Genomic DNA, 13,064 nt, shown 5'->3' with positions numbered 1-13,064 from the left:
AGGAAGCAGGAAGTCTATACGGAGACCTGGGCTTGGTTGATTCACATTGAGGGGGTCGGGGGTTGTTTTGTTTTTCAGAAGTGTAGGCTAGCTATGAAAGGGTGCCCGTGCTTAAACACACACAGGCGAAGCGCGTGGACGCACACACACACACACACACAAATGCACTCACACACTCTCACACATCTCCCACTTCAAAATACATCTCCTTTTACTGTCAACATCCACATAAGATGCACTATTGGGTTGAAAGGGTATGCCTCTCAGATGAAAGATGTGTCTTGGGCACATGAATGCGCTGTATAGAATCAGACAGAAAGCACATCTGTTATTGTGCGTAGATGTGGTTTGCTTGTATATATGCCACAATAGATACAGTGGGGAGAACAAGTATTTGATACACTGCCGATTTTGCAGGTTTTTCTACTTACAAAGCTTGTAGAGGTCTGTAATTTTTATCAGAGGTACACTTCAGTGAGAGACGTAATCTAAAACAAAAATCCAGAAAATCACATTGTATGATTTTTAAGTAATTCATTTGCATTTTATTGCATGACATAAGTATTTGATCACCTACCAACCAGTAAGAATTCCGGCTCTCACAGACCTGTTAGTTTTTCTTGAAGAATCCCTCCTGTTCTCCACTCAATACCTGTATTAACTGCACCTGTTTGAACTCATTAACTGTATAAAAAGGCACCTGTCCACACACTCAATCAAACAGACTCCAACCTCTCCACAATGGCCAAGACTAGAGAGCTGTGTAAGGACATCAGGAATACAATTGTAGACCTGCACAAGGCTGGGATGGGCTACAGGACAATAGGCAAGCAGCTTGGTGAGAAGGCAACAACTGTTGGCGCAATTATTCGAAAATGGAAGAAGTTAAAGATGACAGTCAATCACCCTCGGTCTGGGGCTCCATGCAAGATCTCACTTCGTGGGGCATCAATGATCATGAGGAAGGTGAGGGATCAGCCCAGAACTACACGGCAGGACCTGGTCAATGACCTGAAGAGAGCTGGGACCACAGTCTCAAAGAAAACCATTAGTAACACACTACGCCGTCATGGATTAAAATCCTGTAGCACATGCAAGGTCCCCCTGCTCAAGCCAGCGCATGTCCAGGCCCGTCTGAAGTTTGCCAATGACCATCTGGATGATCCAGAGGAGGAATGGGAGAAGGTCATGTGGTCTGATGAGACAAAAATAGAGCTTTTTGGTCTAAACTCCACTCGCTGTGTTTGGAGGAAGAAGACGGATGAGTACAACCCCAAGAACACCATCCCAACCGTGAAGCATGGAGGTGGAAACATCATGCTTTTCTGCAAAGGGGACAGGACGACTGCACCATATTGAGGGGAGGATGGATGGGGCCATGTATCGTGAGATCTTGGCCAACAACCTCCTTCCCTCAGTAAGAGCATTGAAGATGGGTCATGGTTGGGTCTTCCAGCATGACAACGACCCGAAACACATAGCCAGGGCAACTAAGAAGTGGCTCCGTAAGAAGCATCTCAAGGTCCTGGAGTGGCCTAGCCAGTCTCCAGGCCTGAACCCAATAGAAAATCTTTGGAGGGAGCTGAAAGTCTGTATTGCCCAGCGACAGCCCCGAAACCTGAAGGATCTGGAGAAGGTCTGTATGGAGGAGTGGGCCAAAATCCCTGCTGCAGTGTGTGCAACCCTGGTCAAGAACTACAGGAAACGTATGATCTCTGTAATTGCAAACAAAGGTTTCTGTACCAAATAATAAGTTCTGCTTTTCTGATGTATCAAATACTTATGTCATGTAATAAAATACAGTTGAAGTGTACCTATGATAAAAAATTACAGACCTCTACATACTTTGTAAGTAGGAAGACCTGCAAAATCAGCAGTGTATCAAATACTTGTTCTCCCCACTGTATGTGTACTCCCTATTTATAATCTATTAATTTCAATGTATGGGCATAATCTCTTCATTTCAATGTATGGGCACAATCTATTCATTTCAATGTATGGGCACAATCGATTCATTTCAATGTATGGGCACAATCGATTCATTTCAATGTATGGGCACAATCGATTCATTTCAATGTATGGGCACAATCTATTCATTTCAATGTATGGGCACAATCGATTCATTTCAATGTATGGGCACAATCGATTCATTTCAATGTATGGGCACAATCGATTCATTTCAATGTATGGGCACAATCGATTCATTTCAATGTATGGGCACAATCGATTCATTTCAATGTATGGGCACAATCGATTCATTTCGATGTATGGGCACAATCGATTCATTTCAATGTATGGGCACAATCGATTCATTTCAATGTATGGGCACAATCGATTCATTTCAATGTATGGGCAGGCTTGCTGTTTTACCGTCTTTACTCCTAAGGCCCCATTACTGCATGATGGAACGACGGGACCGTGAGGACACACTCTAACACACTCATTCATACTATCATTATTATTTATTTTGTATTACTGTTTTTATATTGTTGTATATGAAATGTGTGTGACTGTCCTTGTCTGTCAGTGTATCAGTGTTTTGTGACTTGTCAGGTTTTGTGTTTTTGTGGACCCCAGGAAGAGTAGCTGATGCTTCGGCAAAAGCTAATGGGCATCCGAATAAAACCCCTGAATTAACCAATCAGATAGGTAGACGTGCGAGAGCTCCATCGATGGATCAGAGAGAGGGATGTCATAGCAGCCAGTAAGGAGAACCGGCTGGCACAGGCTGGCGAATGCTGTGCTCTGCTGCTGCTGCCCTCTGGGTGCCTGGACTGGCACTGGCAGTCTGCCAGTATCTTTGCCTGGGTACTTACATGGACGCCTCGCTCTCTGACGCTAGAGGCCAAATGTGTGCGATGAGATAGAGAGGGATTGAGAGAAAGGGTGTGTGTGCGCACGTGTGCAGGAAACCAATCCAGATCCCTAGCACTTCACCTCATTCATATTGACGGCCCATGGCAGTGCGGCACTGTGTGTCTCTTTGGGCTTTCTAAAGGGGTCTGTCACATTAAATGCCCTGCACTCACTAACAGGCAATGGCTCTGCCTCTCTGTGTGAAGATACTGGCGTTCACACAGCACACACACACACTCACTCAGGGAATTCACAACCACTCATGCACACACACACATAAACACTCATAGTGCATTATCACATGTACACACACGAACACACACACTCATTGCCTCTTATATGTACACTCATAAACAACCACACACACAGCCATTAACACATCACCTCTAATCAAGTCATTCTCTCTGTCCCTCCTTCCCTCTCCATCGCTCCCTCCTTTCCTCTCCATCTCTCTTTACCTCCTTCCTTCTCCATCTCTCTCTACCTTCACTCTCCATCTCTCTACCTCCTTTCCTCTCCATCTCTCTCTACCTCCTTCCCTCTCCATCTCTCTCTACCTCCTTCCCTCTCCCTCTCCATCTCTCTCTCTACCTCCTTTCCTCTCCATCTCTCTCTCTACCTCCTTCCCTCTCCATCTCTCTCTCTACCTCCTTCCCTCTCATCTCTCTCTACCTTCCCTCTCCATCTCTCCCACTACCTCCTTCCCTCTCCATCTCTCTCTCTACCTCCTTCCCTCTCATCTCTCTCTACCTTCCCTCTCCATCTCTCCCACTACCTCCTTCCCTCTCCATCTCTCCCTCTACCTCCTTCCATCTCTCCCTCTACCTCCTTCCCTCTCCATCTCTCTCTACCTCCTTCCCTCTCCATCTCTCTCTACCTTCACTCCATCTCTCTCTACCTCCTTCCCACTCCATCTTGCTCTACCTCCTTCCCTCTCCATCTCTCTCTACCTCCCTCTCCATCTCTCTCTCTACCTCCTTCCCTCTCCATCTCTCTCTCTACCTCCTTCCCTCTCCATCTCTCTCTACCTCCTTCCCTCTCCATCTCGCTCTCTACCTCCTTCCCTCTCCATCTCTCTCTCTCTACCTCCTTCCCTCTCCATCTCTCTCTACCTCCTTCCCTCTCTCTCTCTCTCTACCTCCTTCCCTCCTCTCTCTACCTCCTTCCCTCTCTCTCTCTCCACCTCTCTCTCTCTCTACCTTCTCTCTCCACCTCTCTCTCTACCTTCCCTCTCCATCTCTCTCTCTCCCTCTCCATCTCCATCTCTCTCTCTCTACCTTCCCTCTCCATCTCTCTCTCTACCTCCCCTCTCCATCTCTCTCTACCTCCCCTCTCCATCTCTCTCTCTCTACCTCCCTCGTTCCCTCTCCCTCCGCCTCTCCCATCACACTTGCTCATCCACTTTCTCCCTCAAACTCAACCCACTCCCTCTCCCACTCTCTGCCTTTCCTTTCTCACACACTGATTACACTTTCCACCGTCTCACTTCCTCTCCTCGCTCACCAACTCTCCATTCACTTTCTTACATTCTCTCTCTCTCTCTCTCTCTCTCTTCCCTCCTCCTTGCCTATCAGCTGGGTAAGGAGGGTTTCCTCCAGATCCTCCACAGGTACATGGAGGTCCACGGGACGGTGTACTACGAGACCCAGCGCCCCCCCGAGGTGCCTGCCTACGTCAAGAACCACGGCCTGCTGCCCCAGCACGAGCTGCAGACGCTGCTCCGCAAGGCCAAGGTACTGGAACACACACACACTAGATGATACACAACATACACAAGAGGTAACCCACTACAGATGTAGGTTCTTAATTTGGTCACCATGTTGCAGGATAACTTTCCTTCAATGCCGGATTTCCTGTAAGTAAGGGTATTTGAGGTTTAAAAAATCTTCTAATTTGCACCAGCACTAACTACAACAGCATCAACTACAACAGTTACCTTTCAGTTCCTGATATATCTGTAATTTTCAATTTACAAGCATTAATAAAATAACTGGTGGTTATCCTATCTTCATCACCCCCACCAGCTCTTCATCGGGTTTGGTTTCCCCTACGAAGGGCCCGCCCCTCTCGAGGCCATAGCCAATGGGTGCATCTATCTGCAGCCCAAGTTCCGCCCACCGCACAGCTCGCTCAATCACGAGTTCTTCAGAGGCAAGCCCACGTCGAGAGAGGTGAGCTCCCATTGGTCAACACAGTCTCTAGTACCACTCTTCAACTGAAAATTAACCAATGCAATTCAGAAAACTGCCAACATTGCCGATTGTACGCCAAATGTGCCACTTATACCTCACAGAATATTGCTTTAAACGGGAATGTTCTACTAATTCTATACTCCGCCCCTCTCAGGTGTCATCCCAGCACCCGTATGCGGAGCAGTACATCGGGCGGCCCCACGTCATGACAGTAGACTACAACAACTCCCAGGAGTTTGACGCCGCCATCAGAGAGATCATGAGTACCAAGGTACAGTTATTTCATGATGTATTTCTTGACTCATTGGTTTCTTTGGCAGTGACCAAACACACTATGTCGTACCTGGGAAGGATTGTACAACCTTATAACATGTAGCAGCGCTGGTACTGAACGGCTGACGCTGCTTTTTTTTGTGTTTTTTTTTAATGACGTTTCAGCTCGCGCCATCCAGCAAATACACCTCCGAAAGCTCCACGTGGAGACGCGCTAGCTGCAGTGTTTGAACCTAGGACAGGGGTGTATGCTACGCTAGCATTAGGAAGCAGTGTGTCCACAGCCAATGAGTAATTAGCCTGTAAAGGTGGCTTACTGGGAACCTGCAGTCGGCGTGAGGCTCCAGGGAGTGTGAGATGTTGAGAGAAGTTGAGCAAGAGGTCAAACAGGCCGATTAAGATGCCTCTATAAAGCCGTGTTGTTCGTGTGTGTGTGTGTGTGTGTGTTCTCCCCTATCCACTCTCCTGCTTGTCAGACATGCCATAGCTCAGTGCACTGGGGCTTACTCTCTGTCTGCCCTGTCTGTCACTCCACTGAATGATGGCTGCCCTGTCTGTCTGTCTGTCTGCCACTCTACTGAGAGATGTCTGTCTGTCTGCCACTCTACTGAGATATATCTGTCTGTCTGTCACTCCAGTGATAGATGGCTGATGGGTCACTTCACCCCTCACTGGAGAATGCACACTCCCCCTGTTTGTGGGCTGGCTCTCTGTCCAGGGCGGCTCCACATGCTCGGCCGTGCAGACCAAAGCAATCTCCACTGGCTGACACCTCTTCATGTTCACATAAATCCCTTTCCCATTTCTCTTTCTATATCTCTCTCTTGCTCTGTCTCTCTCTCTTTCTTTCACGCTCCCTCTCTCGCTCTCTCTCTGTTCCCCCTTTCTCATTCTGTCCATCCCACTGACCTGTTGTTTTCATATTTATCCCTCTTTAATACATGGGAGGCAGTGAGGGAGGGTGGGAGGGCGAGACTGTGCCTCTCTCTGCTTAGACCAAAGCAAATGTTGTGAGGCATATTTCTGTGCTAGTTTACATACATAATTCATAAAGTGTTATGTTTTGATCAGATTTGAGATGTGTAACTTTTTTCCCCAACATCCTCCCTCTACATATTTGCTTTTCTTTATTTGAAATTGGAAAAGTCAGATTTCACATACAGTTAAACATTTTGTATAAAGAAAATGATTTACTGAGCGACGTATCGTTTACAAGTGGGATTTGGAACATTAGATACGTGATCAACTGTTAAAACGGGAGGGAATATCTTACTAGTATGTAGCCTGTACTTTCAGGCTCCACATATTCCTAATGGAAAAGTTGAACATAACTATTTCTGCTTAATCAACAATGGATTCCCTTGAAATGTTACATTGCGTCATTGTGCACAACATGTTATCAGAGACACTTGGTTCCAAAGGGACCTCCGGTGAGGTCATGCTGTATTCAGTCGAAAATGCTAAAAAGAAAACACACTATCCTGGTATTACAAGCAAAACAACTTCAACCAGCTGACCCGTTGGATCCACATTGTTACAATTACGACAATAATCTAAGACCATCTATTTCCGTATTTAGAGCAGGAAGTATATTTCCAGTTAGTTTATTGAATTTAGTTTCCTTTACAGTTTCAAGTTGGTATGTGGGTGTGTTTTGCCTCAGCTAGAGAGAAATAATGAGTATTTTGTTGAATCACAGCAATATAGCTATTCTCTAATCAGACAAATCAAAGGTGAGCCTTTTGCTGCATATTGAATAGCTATGCAAATGAAATCAAGGCCTGAGTGCGTCCCAAATGACATCCTATTCCCTACGTGCCTCCAGAAGGACCCATAGGGCTCTGGTCAAAAGCAGTGCAATGTGTAGGGAATAGGCTGCCATTTGGGACACACTCACAATTGCTTACACACAAGTCACCCACTGCAATTAAGCCACAACCACTTCAAAATGGCCACAGTTATGTCCCAAATGGTAGCCTGTTCTCTATAATAGTGCACTACTTTTAACCAAAGCGCTATGGGCCCTGGGCAAAAGCAGTGCACTATGTAGGGAATTAAGTTCCATTTGTGACGCTACCCACATTTATTTGTTGTGATTAATGGGTAGAATTGGCTACTTATTGCAATTAGGATGAACGATAGGTAAAACAATATTGAAATTAGGAAAATGTGGAAATTTAGTGGTGTTGATTGCCTAGCAAAGCATTCTGTGGAAATGATCTGATCTGTGGGAATATGTGTGTGGGTGTGTGTGTCTTTGCAGGTCGAGCCATACCTACCGTATGAGTACACCTGCGAGGGAATGCTGGAGAGGGTACACGCCTACATACAGCATCAGGTAGGTTCACCGTGCACACACACACACACACACACACACACATGCATACATACAGTTGAAGTCGGAAGTTTACATACACTTAGGTTGGAGTCATTAAAACTCGTTTTTCAACCACTCCACACATTTCTTGTTAATCAACAAACTATAGTTTTGGCAAGTTGGTTAAGACATCTACTTCGTGCATGACACAAGTAATTTTTCAACAATTGTTTACAGCGAGATTATTTCAATTATAATTCACTGTATCACAATTCCAGTAGGTCAGAAGTTTACATACACAAAGTTGACTGTGCCTTATGTCATAGCTTTAGAAGCTTCTGATAGGCTAATTTACATAAGTTGAGTCAATTGGAGGAGTACCTATGGATGTATTTCAAGGCCTACCTTCAAACTCAGTGCCTCTTTGCTTGACATCATGGGAAAATCAAAGAAATCAGCCAAGACCTCAGAAGACATTGTAGACCTCCACAAATCTGGTTCATCCTTGGGAGCAATTTCCAAATGCCTGAAGGTACCACGTTCATCTGTACAAACAATAGTACGCAAGTATAAACACCATGGGACCACGCAGCCGTCAGACTATGGGTTGCAACCGCATATGGGGACAAAGATTATACTTTTTGGAGAAATGTACTCTGGTCTGATGAAACCAAAATATAACTGTATGGCCATAATGACCATCGTTATGTTTGGAGGAAAAAGGGGGAGGCTTGCAAGCCGAAGATAACCATCCCAACCATGAAGCACGGGGGTGGCAGCATCATGTAACGTCGGCAGGTCATGTAGTCGTTAGAGCATTGGACTTGTAACCGAAAGGTTGCTCAATTGAATCCCCAAGCTGACAAGGTAAAAATCTGTCGGTCTGCCCCTGAACAAGGCAGTTAACCCACTGCTCCTAGGCCGTCTTGAAAATAAGAATTTGTTCTTAACTGACTTGTCTAGTTAAATAAAGGTAAAACAAAAAAAATATTGTGGGGTTGCTTTGCTGCAGGAGGGACTGGTGCACTTTACAAAATAGATGGCATCATGAGAAGGAAAATGATGTGGATATATTGAAGCAACATCTCAAGACATCAGTCGGGAAGTTAAAGCTTGGTCGCAAATGGGTTTTCCAAATGGACATTGACCCCAAGCATACTACCAAAGTTGTGGCAAAATGGCTTAAGGACAACAAAGTCAAGGTATTGGAGTGGCCATCACAAAGCCCTGACCTCAATCCTATAGAAAGTGTGTGGGCAGAACTGAAAATGCATGTGCGAGCAAGGAGGCCTACAAACCTGAATCCGTTACACCAGCTCTGTCAGGTGGAATGGGCCAAAAATCACCCAACTTATTGTGGGAAGCTTGTGGAAGGCTACCTTAATGTGTGTGTGAGGAAGGAGGCCTACAATTTAAAGGCAGTATTTGGTAGTACTGCCAACTGAGTGTAAACTTCTGACCCACTGGGAATGTGAAAGAAATAAAAGCTGAAATAAATCACTCTACTATTATTCTGACATTTCACATTCTTAAAATAAAGTGGTGATCCTAACTGACAGGGATTTTTTTTACTAGAATTAAATGTCAGGAATTGTTAAACTGAGTTTAAATGTATTTGGCTAAGGTATATGTAAGCTTCTGACTTCAATTGTACATGCTGGCACTCAACCGTGTCTGTTTGTTCCAAAACATTCTCATAATTCCTCCCATGCTGCCTTCCTACCACACACACTAACTCACCTCTGTCTGTAATCAACCAGAAGAGGTCACTAGTCAACACGGTGTCTGACTATGGACTAGACCAGGGTTTCCCAAACCCAGTCCTGCACCCCCGGTTTAAAGTTTTGGTTTCACCCGAGCACCACACAGCTGATAATCAAATAATCAAAGCTTGATGATGCGTTGGTTATTCGAATCAGCCTTGAAGTGCTAGGGAAAAACCAAAATGTGCACGGGGGGGCTCTTGTGTTTTGCTGTCAATAGCCTACTATTTATATAATATACTTGACTTTATTTATTTAGCAGACGCTGTTATCTAGAGCAACTTACAGTACTGAGTGCACACATTATCGTACTTGTCCCCCGTGGGAATCAAAACCACAGCCCTGGCGTTGCAAGCATCATGCTCTACCAACTGAGCCAAATGGGACCACTTTGCTATCGCCATGCTAGCCATTAATCTAGTGTCACTATGTAATACATGTTTATTGGGTTATTGTTAGATACAGTTCCATATCCCATTCTATCATACTCTGAAAATATCTATTCAGCCCAGTGTATTTATCTACTGTATAGTATAGTCATAACCTCTCTGTTTCTGTCCATTACGGAACCATCCCTGTGTTCGTCTTCCTCAGTGTATTTAAATAAAGTTCCTGTGTGTGTTTACTCTTCGGCTGCGTTATTCCCCTCTAAAGGGGAAGGGTGTCAGTGGGTTACAAACCAGTAAAATACATCGAGCCGGGTCGTTCTCTTTCGCTGACTCATCTCCACACGTCTCCTTAGAAGCAACTGCTACCTCCATCTCCTGTTTGGTGGCAGGGCCGACACAGACCGAGACTGAACTGTCACTATCAGACTTCTGATATTTCTGCTCTAATCTGTTTCATGGATCTGGAAAATGCTGTTTGAACGGCTGACTTGGTAGTCTGATATGTCAAAATGGTTCTTTTTCATGTTTTAAAACGAGTTCCCTCTCTGGTGTTGTTGGACCCAGATGAGTTTTGTCAGGGAATTAGGTGAAGGGTTGATGGGAGATTATTTAGAGGGATGTGCAGTATAGAGGAGGTTAGAGAAACGTCTGTTTATTTGTATTTCTGTCACACGATGCCCTGAAGTATTAGGAAATGTATCTTTATTCACAGCTAAAGTGTCAGCGGGCTTTGATTTCTGTTGACTACCGTGTTTGTGTAGTGTGGGAGTGACACTCCGTGGATGTGCGTCGCTAACTTGGCGTCTGTGCATCGTCTTCAAAAATACCACATTCTGTATAATGGAATCTCGGCACCCAGAAACAAATCTCCCGTGTGTGAGAAGAGACCTATGTGTTGTGTTATTCAACATCTCCTTCCCCTCTCCTCTCTCTCCATCCCTCCAGGACTTCTGCACCCCCGAGGTCCCATTCCCTCCGGCCAACTCCTCCTCCTCCAAGCTGGGGATTAGTAGTCTAGGTAGCCCTGGGCCTCAATTTGTCCTGCTGCCCAACTCCAGTGCCCTAACCTGGGCCCCCGACGCCAGCGCCCCCTCTGCCTGGCCCCCTCTCAGCTCTCTGAGGCTGCTGGCGTCCCAGGAGGGCCAGTCGTGTGTGGAGGCGTGCCAGCGGGCCAACCTGGTGTGTGAGCCCGCGCTGTTCCGCTTCGTCAACAACAAGGAGGCCCTGCGCGGGTGAGTGGCACCTTTTCACGTTAAGCAATATTCGCTTACACACCTACACAGATTTTGACATACGTTTCTAACAGCCACACACACATATGCAGAATCACTACACGTCACTAACAACCGTACAAACATGCACACTGCTCTCTGACCTCTGTGACCGACCTAGCACTCAATGGTACCAAACGGTGTTTAGTTCACTAAGGGCTGTCTGTGAACGTAATACTCAACCAGCTACAGCAAGGACGTCAGGTTCAAAGTCTTCTCAGTGATGTCAGGTGTCTTGTCAGCCCCGTCTAGAGATCTGTGGTGACAGCGGAAGATGATAAGAGTGTCATAGCAAAACCAACTCTTCCTCTTCTTTTATCTTTCCCTTTCTCCTTGTCTTTCTCTTCATCACCCATCCTGCTCGACATATTCTTCCTTTCTTTATCTTCGGTTCCTTTTTACTTCATGTGTGTCTCTCTCTGTGTCCCTCTCTGTTTCTGTCTCTGTCTGTGTGTCTCTTTTTGTCTCTCTCTGTTTCTCCCTCGGTTTCCGCTCCCATCTCTTCCCCCTTTTCGTCCTCCCCCTCCCCTCTTGGACTCTCTCTTTCTCTCTGCATCACTCATCAAACACCCTCTGTGCATCACCCCATCCCCCTCCCTCCATCAAACATTCCACCACCCCTCCCCCCACCAGGTTAGAGGTGCAGTGTGAGGTGGTGGAGGCGGAGGTCAACCACGTGTTCCCGGCCTTCTCCGTCCCACGCCGGGAGTGCAGCCTCCAGAAGGACCCCCTCCTCTACAGCTGTGCCGGCCACAGCCCCAAGTACCACCGCCTCTGCCCCTGCCGGGACTACCGCCGCGGCCAGGTTGCCCTCTGCCGAGACTGCTTATGAGGAGGGGCCAGGAGTTTTTCCAATGAACGCCTGACCCAGCTATGTGGCTAGGAAAAACTCCAAGCGCTCTAGTTATAGCCTATGAATTGTAGACTATAAACTATGGACTATAAGCTCAACCGGCCCTGGTTATAATGCTAGGAGAGGGGCTGGCTAAAACTGAAGGGACCCCCCCCCCCTCCCCCTCCCAACTGGAAGACTTGGTTCAAAGCTACCCACTGCGCTTGAGTGGGTTGTTGTCCCATAGTCACTCCTTCATTCCTTGGTTTCTAAATTGACTAATATGTTTCTGATATGAGCCTATGAATGGTTTGCCTCAAAGCTCCTCACTGGCCCAAGAGAGATGTGCTGGACGATACTGCAACAAGTATATCCGTTCACCATGTGGCCACAGGAAATCACAGTAATCCACAATAGGGAAAAGGCTATATCGCCATCTAGCTAGCTACCTGACTAATACCTAGAGGAGACCACTGACCGGAAGATCATTGATTTGCTGCTACAATATGAATAATTGGACTTTAACCCTCCAAGACCAGGGAGTTAAGAGAGCAATCGACCTGGGGAAGAAAACAGTTAACACAACGTGTGTCAAACTCCTAGAAAAAGTGACCTTTGAGTGGAATTCCACCTTTGGGTCAATAACCCTCTCACCTCCTCTCTTTGGCGTTGTGCTTTGACAATAGATGATGGACACTCAGACTCTCTCCCTCGACTCTCTCCTTTTAAAGATGAACTCTTTCTTTCGTGCGACTAAGATAACCCTGGCTGCCAACGTAGTCGATGCAATCATCTCTGTTGCGCTAAAATGGACTAAAACAGATTAAAGATTATTTTTTAATAAAGTGAACGTTTTGAGCTCTGCTACTGCGAGAACAGAGGATTTTTAAGAACCTTTCGGTGGTTTTGTGACGGAAATAAAAAATAAATAAAAAACGGAAAGTTGAAAAGAGATCAAAGCGTCTGTCGTTTTGTTGTCGGTCTTTGTCATGACTCATAAATATATTTTTTCCTTTCTGGATTAATGGTTTCTTTCATCTCCAGCTGCTCAGTTTCCATTTCCCTCCTGTCCTCCCCTGCCCATCCATCCATAAGAGAGCGAGGGAGATATGAGAGATGTTTGATCTTCCACTCCTCCAGAGCCAGAAGCAGGGGATGAGATTGTCGATAT

General features: G+C 46.0%; 1 protein-coding gene across 1 annotated transcript in view; it reads left to right on the top strand.

Moving 5' to 3' along the window:
• Nucleotides 1-12,839, top strand: part of LOC135539032 (alpha-1,6-mannosylglycoprotein 6-beta-N-acetylglucosaminyltransferase B-like) — a 174,336-nt gene extending 161,497 nt beyond the window's left edge. Inside the window, exons 13-18 of the mRNA XM_064964919.1 lie at nucleotides 4,431-4,589; nucleotides 4,881-5,027; nucleotides 5,203-5,319; nucleotides 7,585-7,659; nucleotides 10,736-11,022; nucleotides 11,695-12,839. Coding sequence (XP_064820991.1) covers nucleotides 4,431-4,589; nucleotides 4,881-5,027; nucleotides 5,203-5,319; nucleotides 7,585-7,659; nucleotides 10,736-11,022; nucleotides 11,695-11,893 — 984 coding nt within the window. The 3' untranslated portion in view covers nucleotides 11,894-12,839. The remainder of the gene's footprint in view (nucleotides 1-4,430; nucleotides 4,590-4,880; nucleotides 5,028-5,202; nucleotides 5,320-7,584; nucleotides 7,660-10,735; nucleotides 11,023-11,694) is intronic.
• Nucleotides 12,840-13,064: the final 225 nt, after the last annotated feature.

The sequence above is a fragment of the Oncorhynchus masou genome, chromosome 5, assembly GCF_036934945.1.
Source record: "Oncorhynchus masou masou isolate Uvic2021 chromosome 5, UVic_Omas_1.1, whole genome shotgun sequence".
NCBI lineage: Eukaryota > Metazoa > Chordata > Actinopteri > Salmoniformes > Salmonidae > Oncorhynchus > Oncorhynchus masou.
This window is presented reverse-complemented; position numbering and strand designations above follow the sequence as displayed.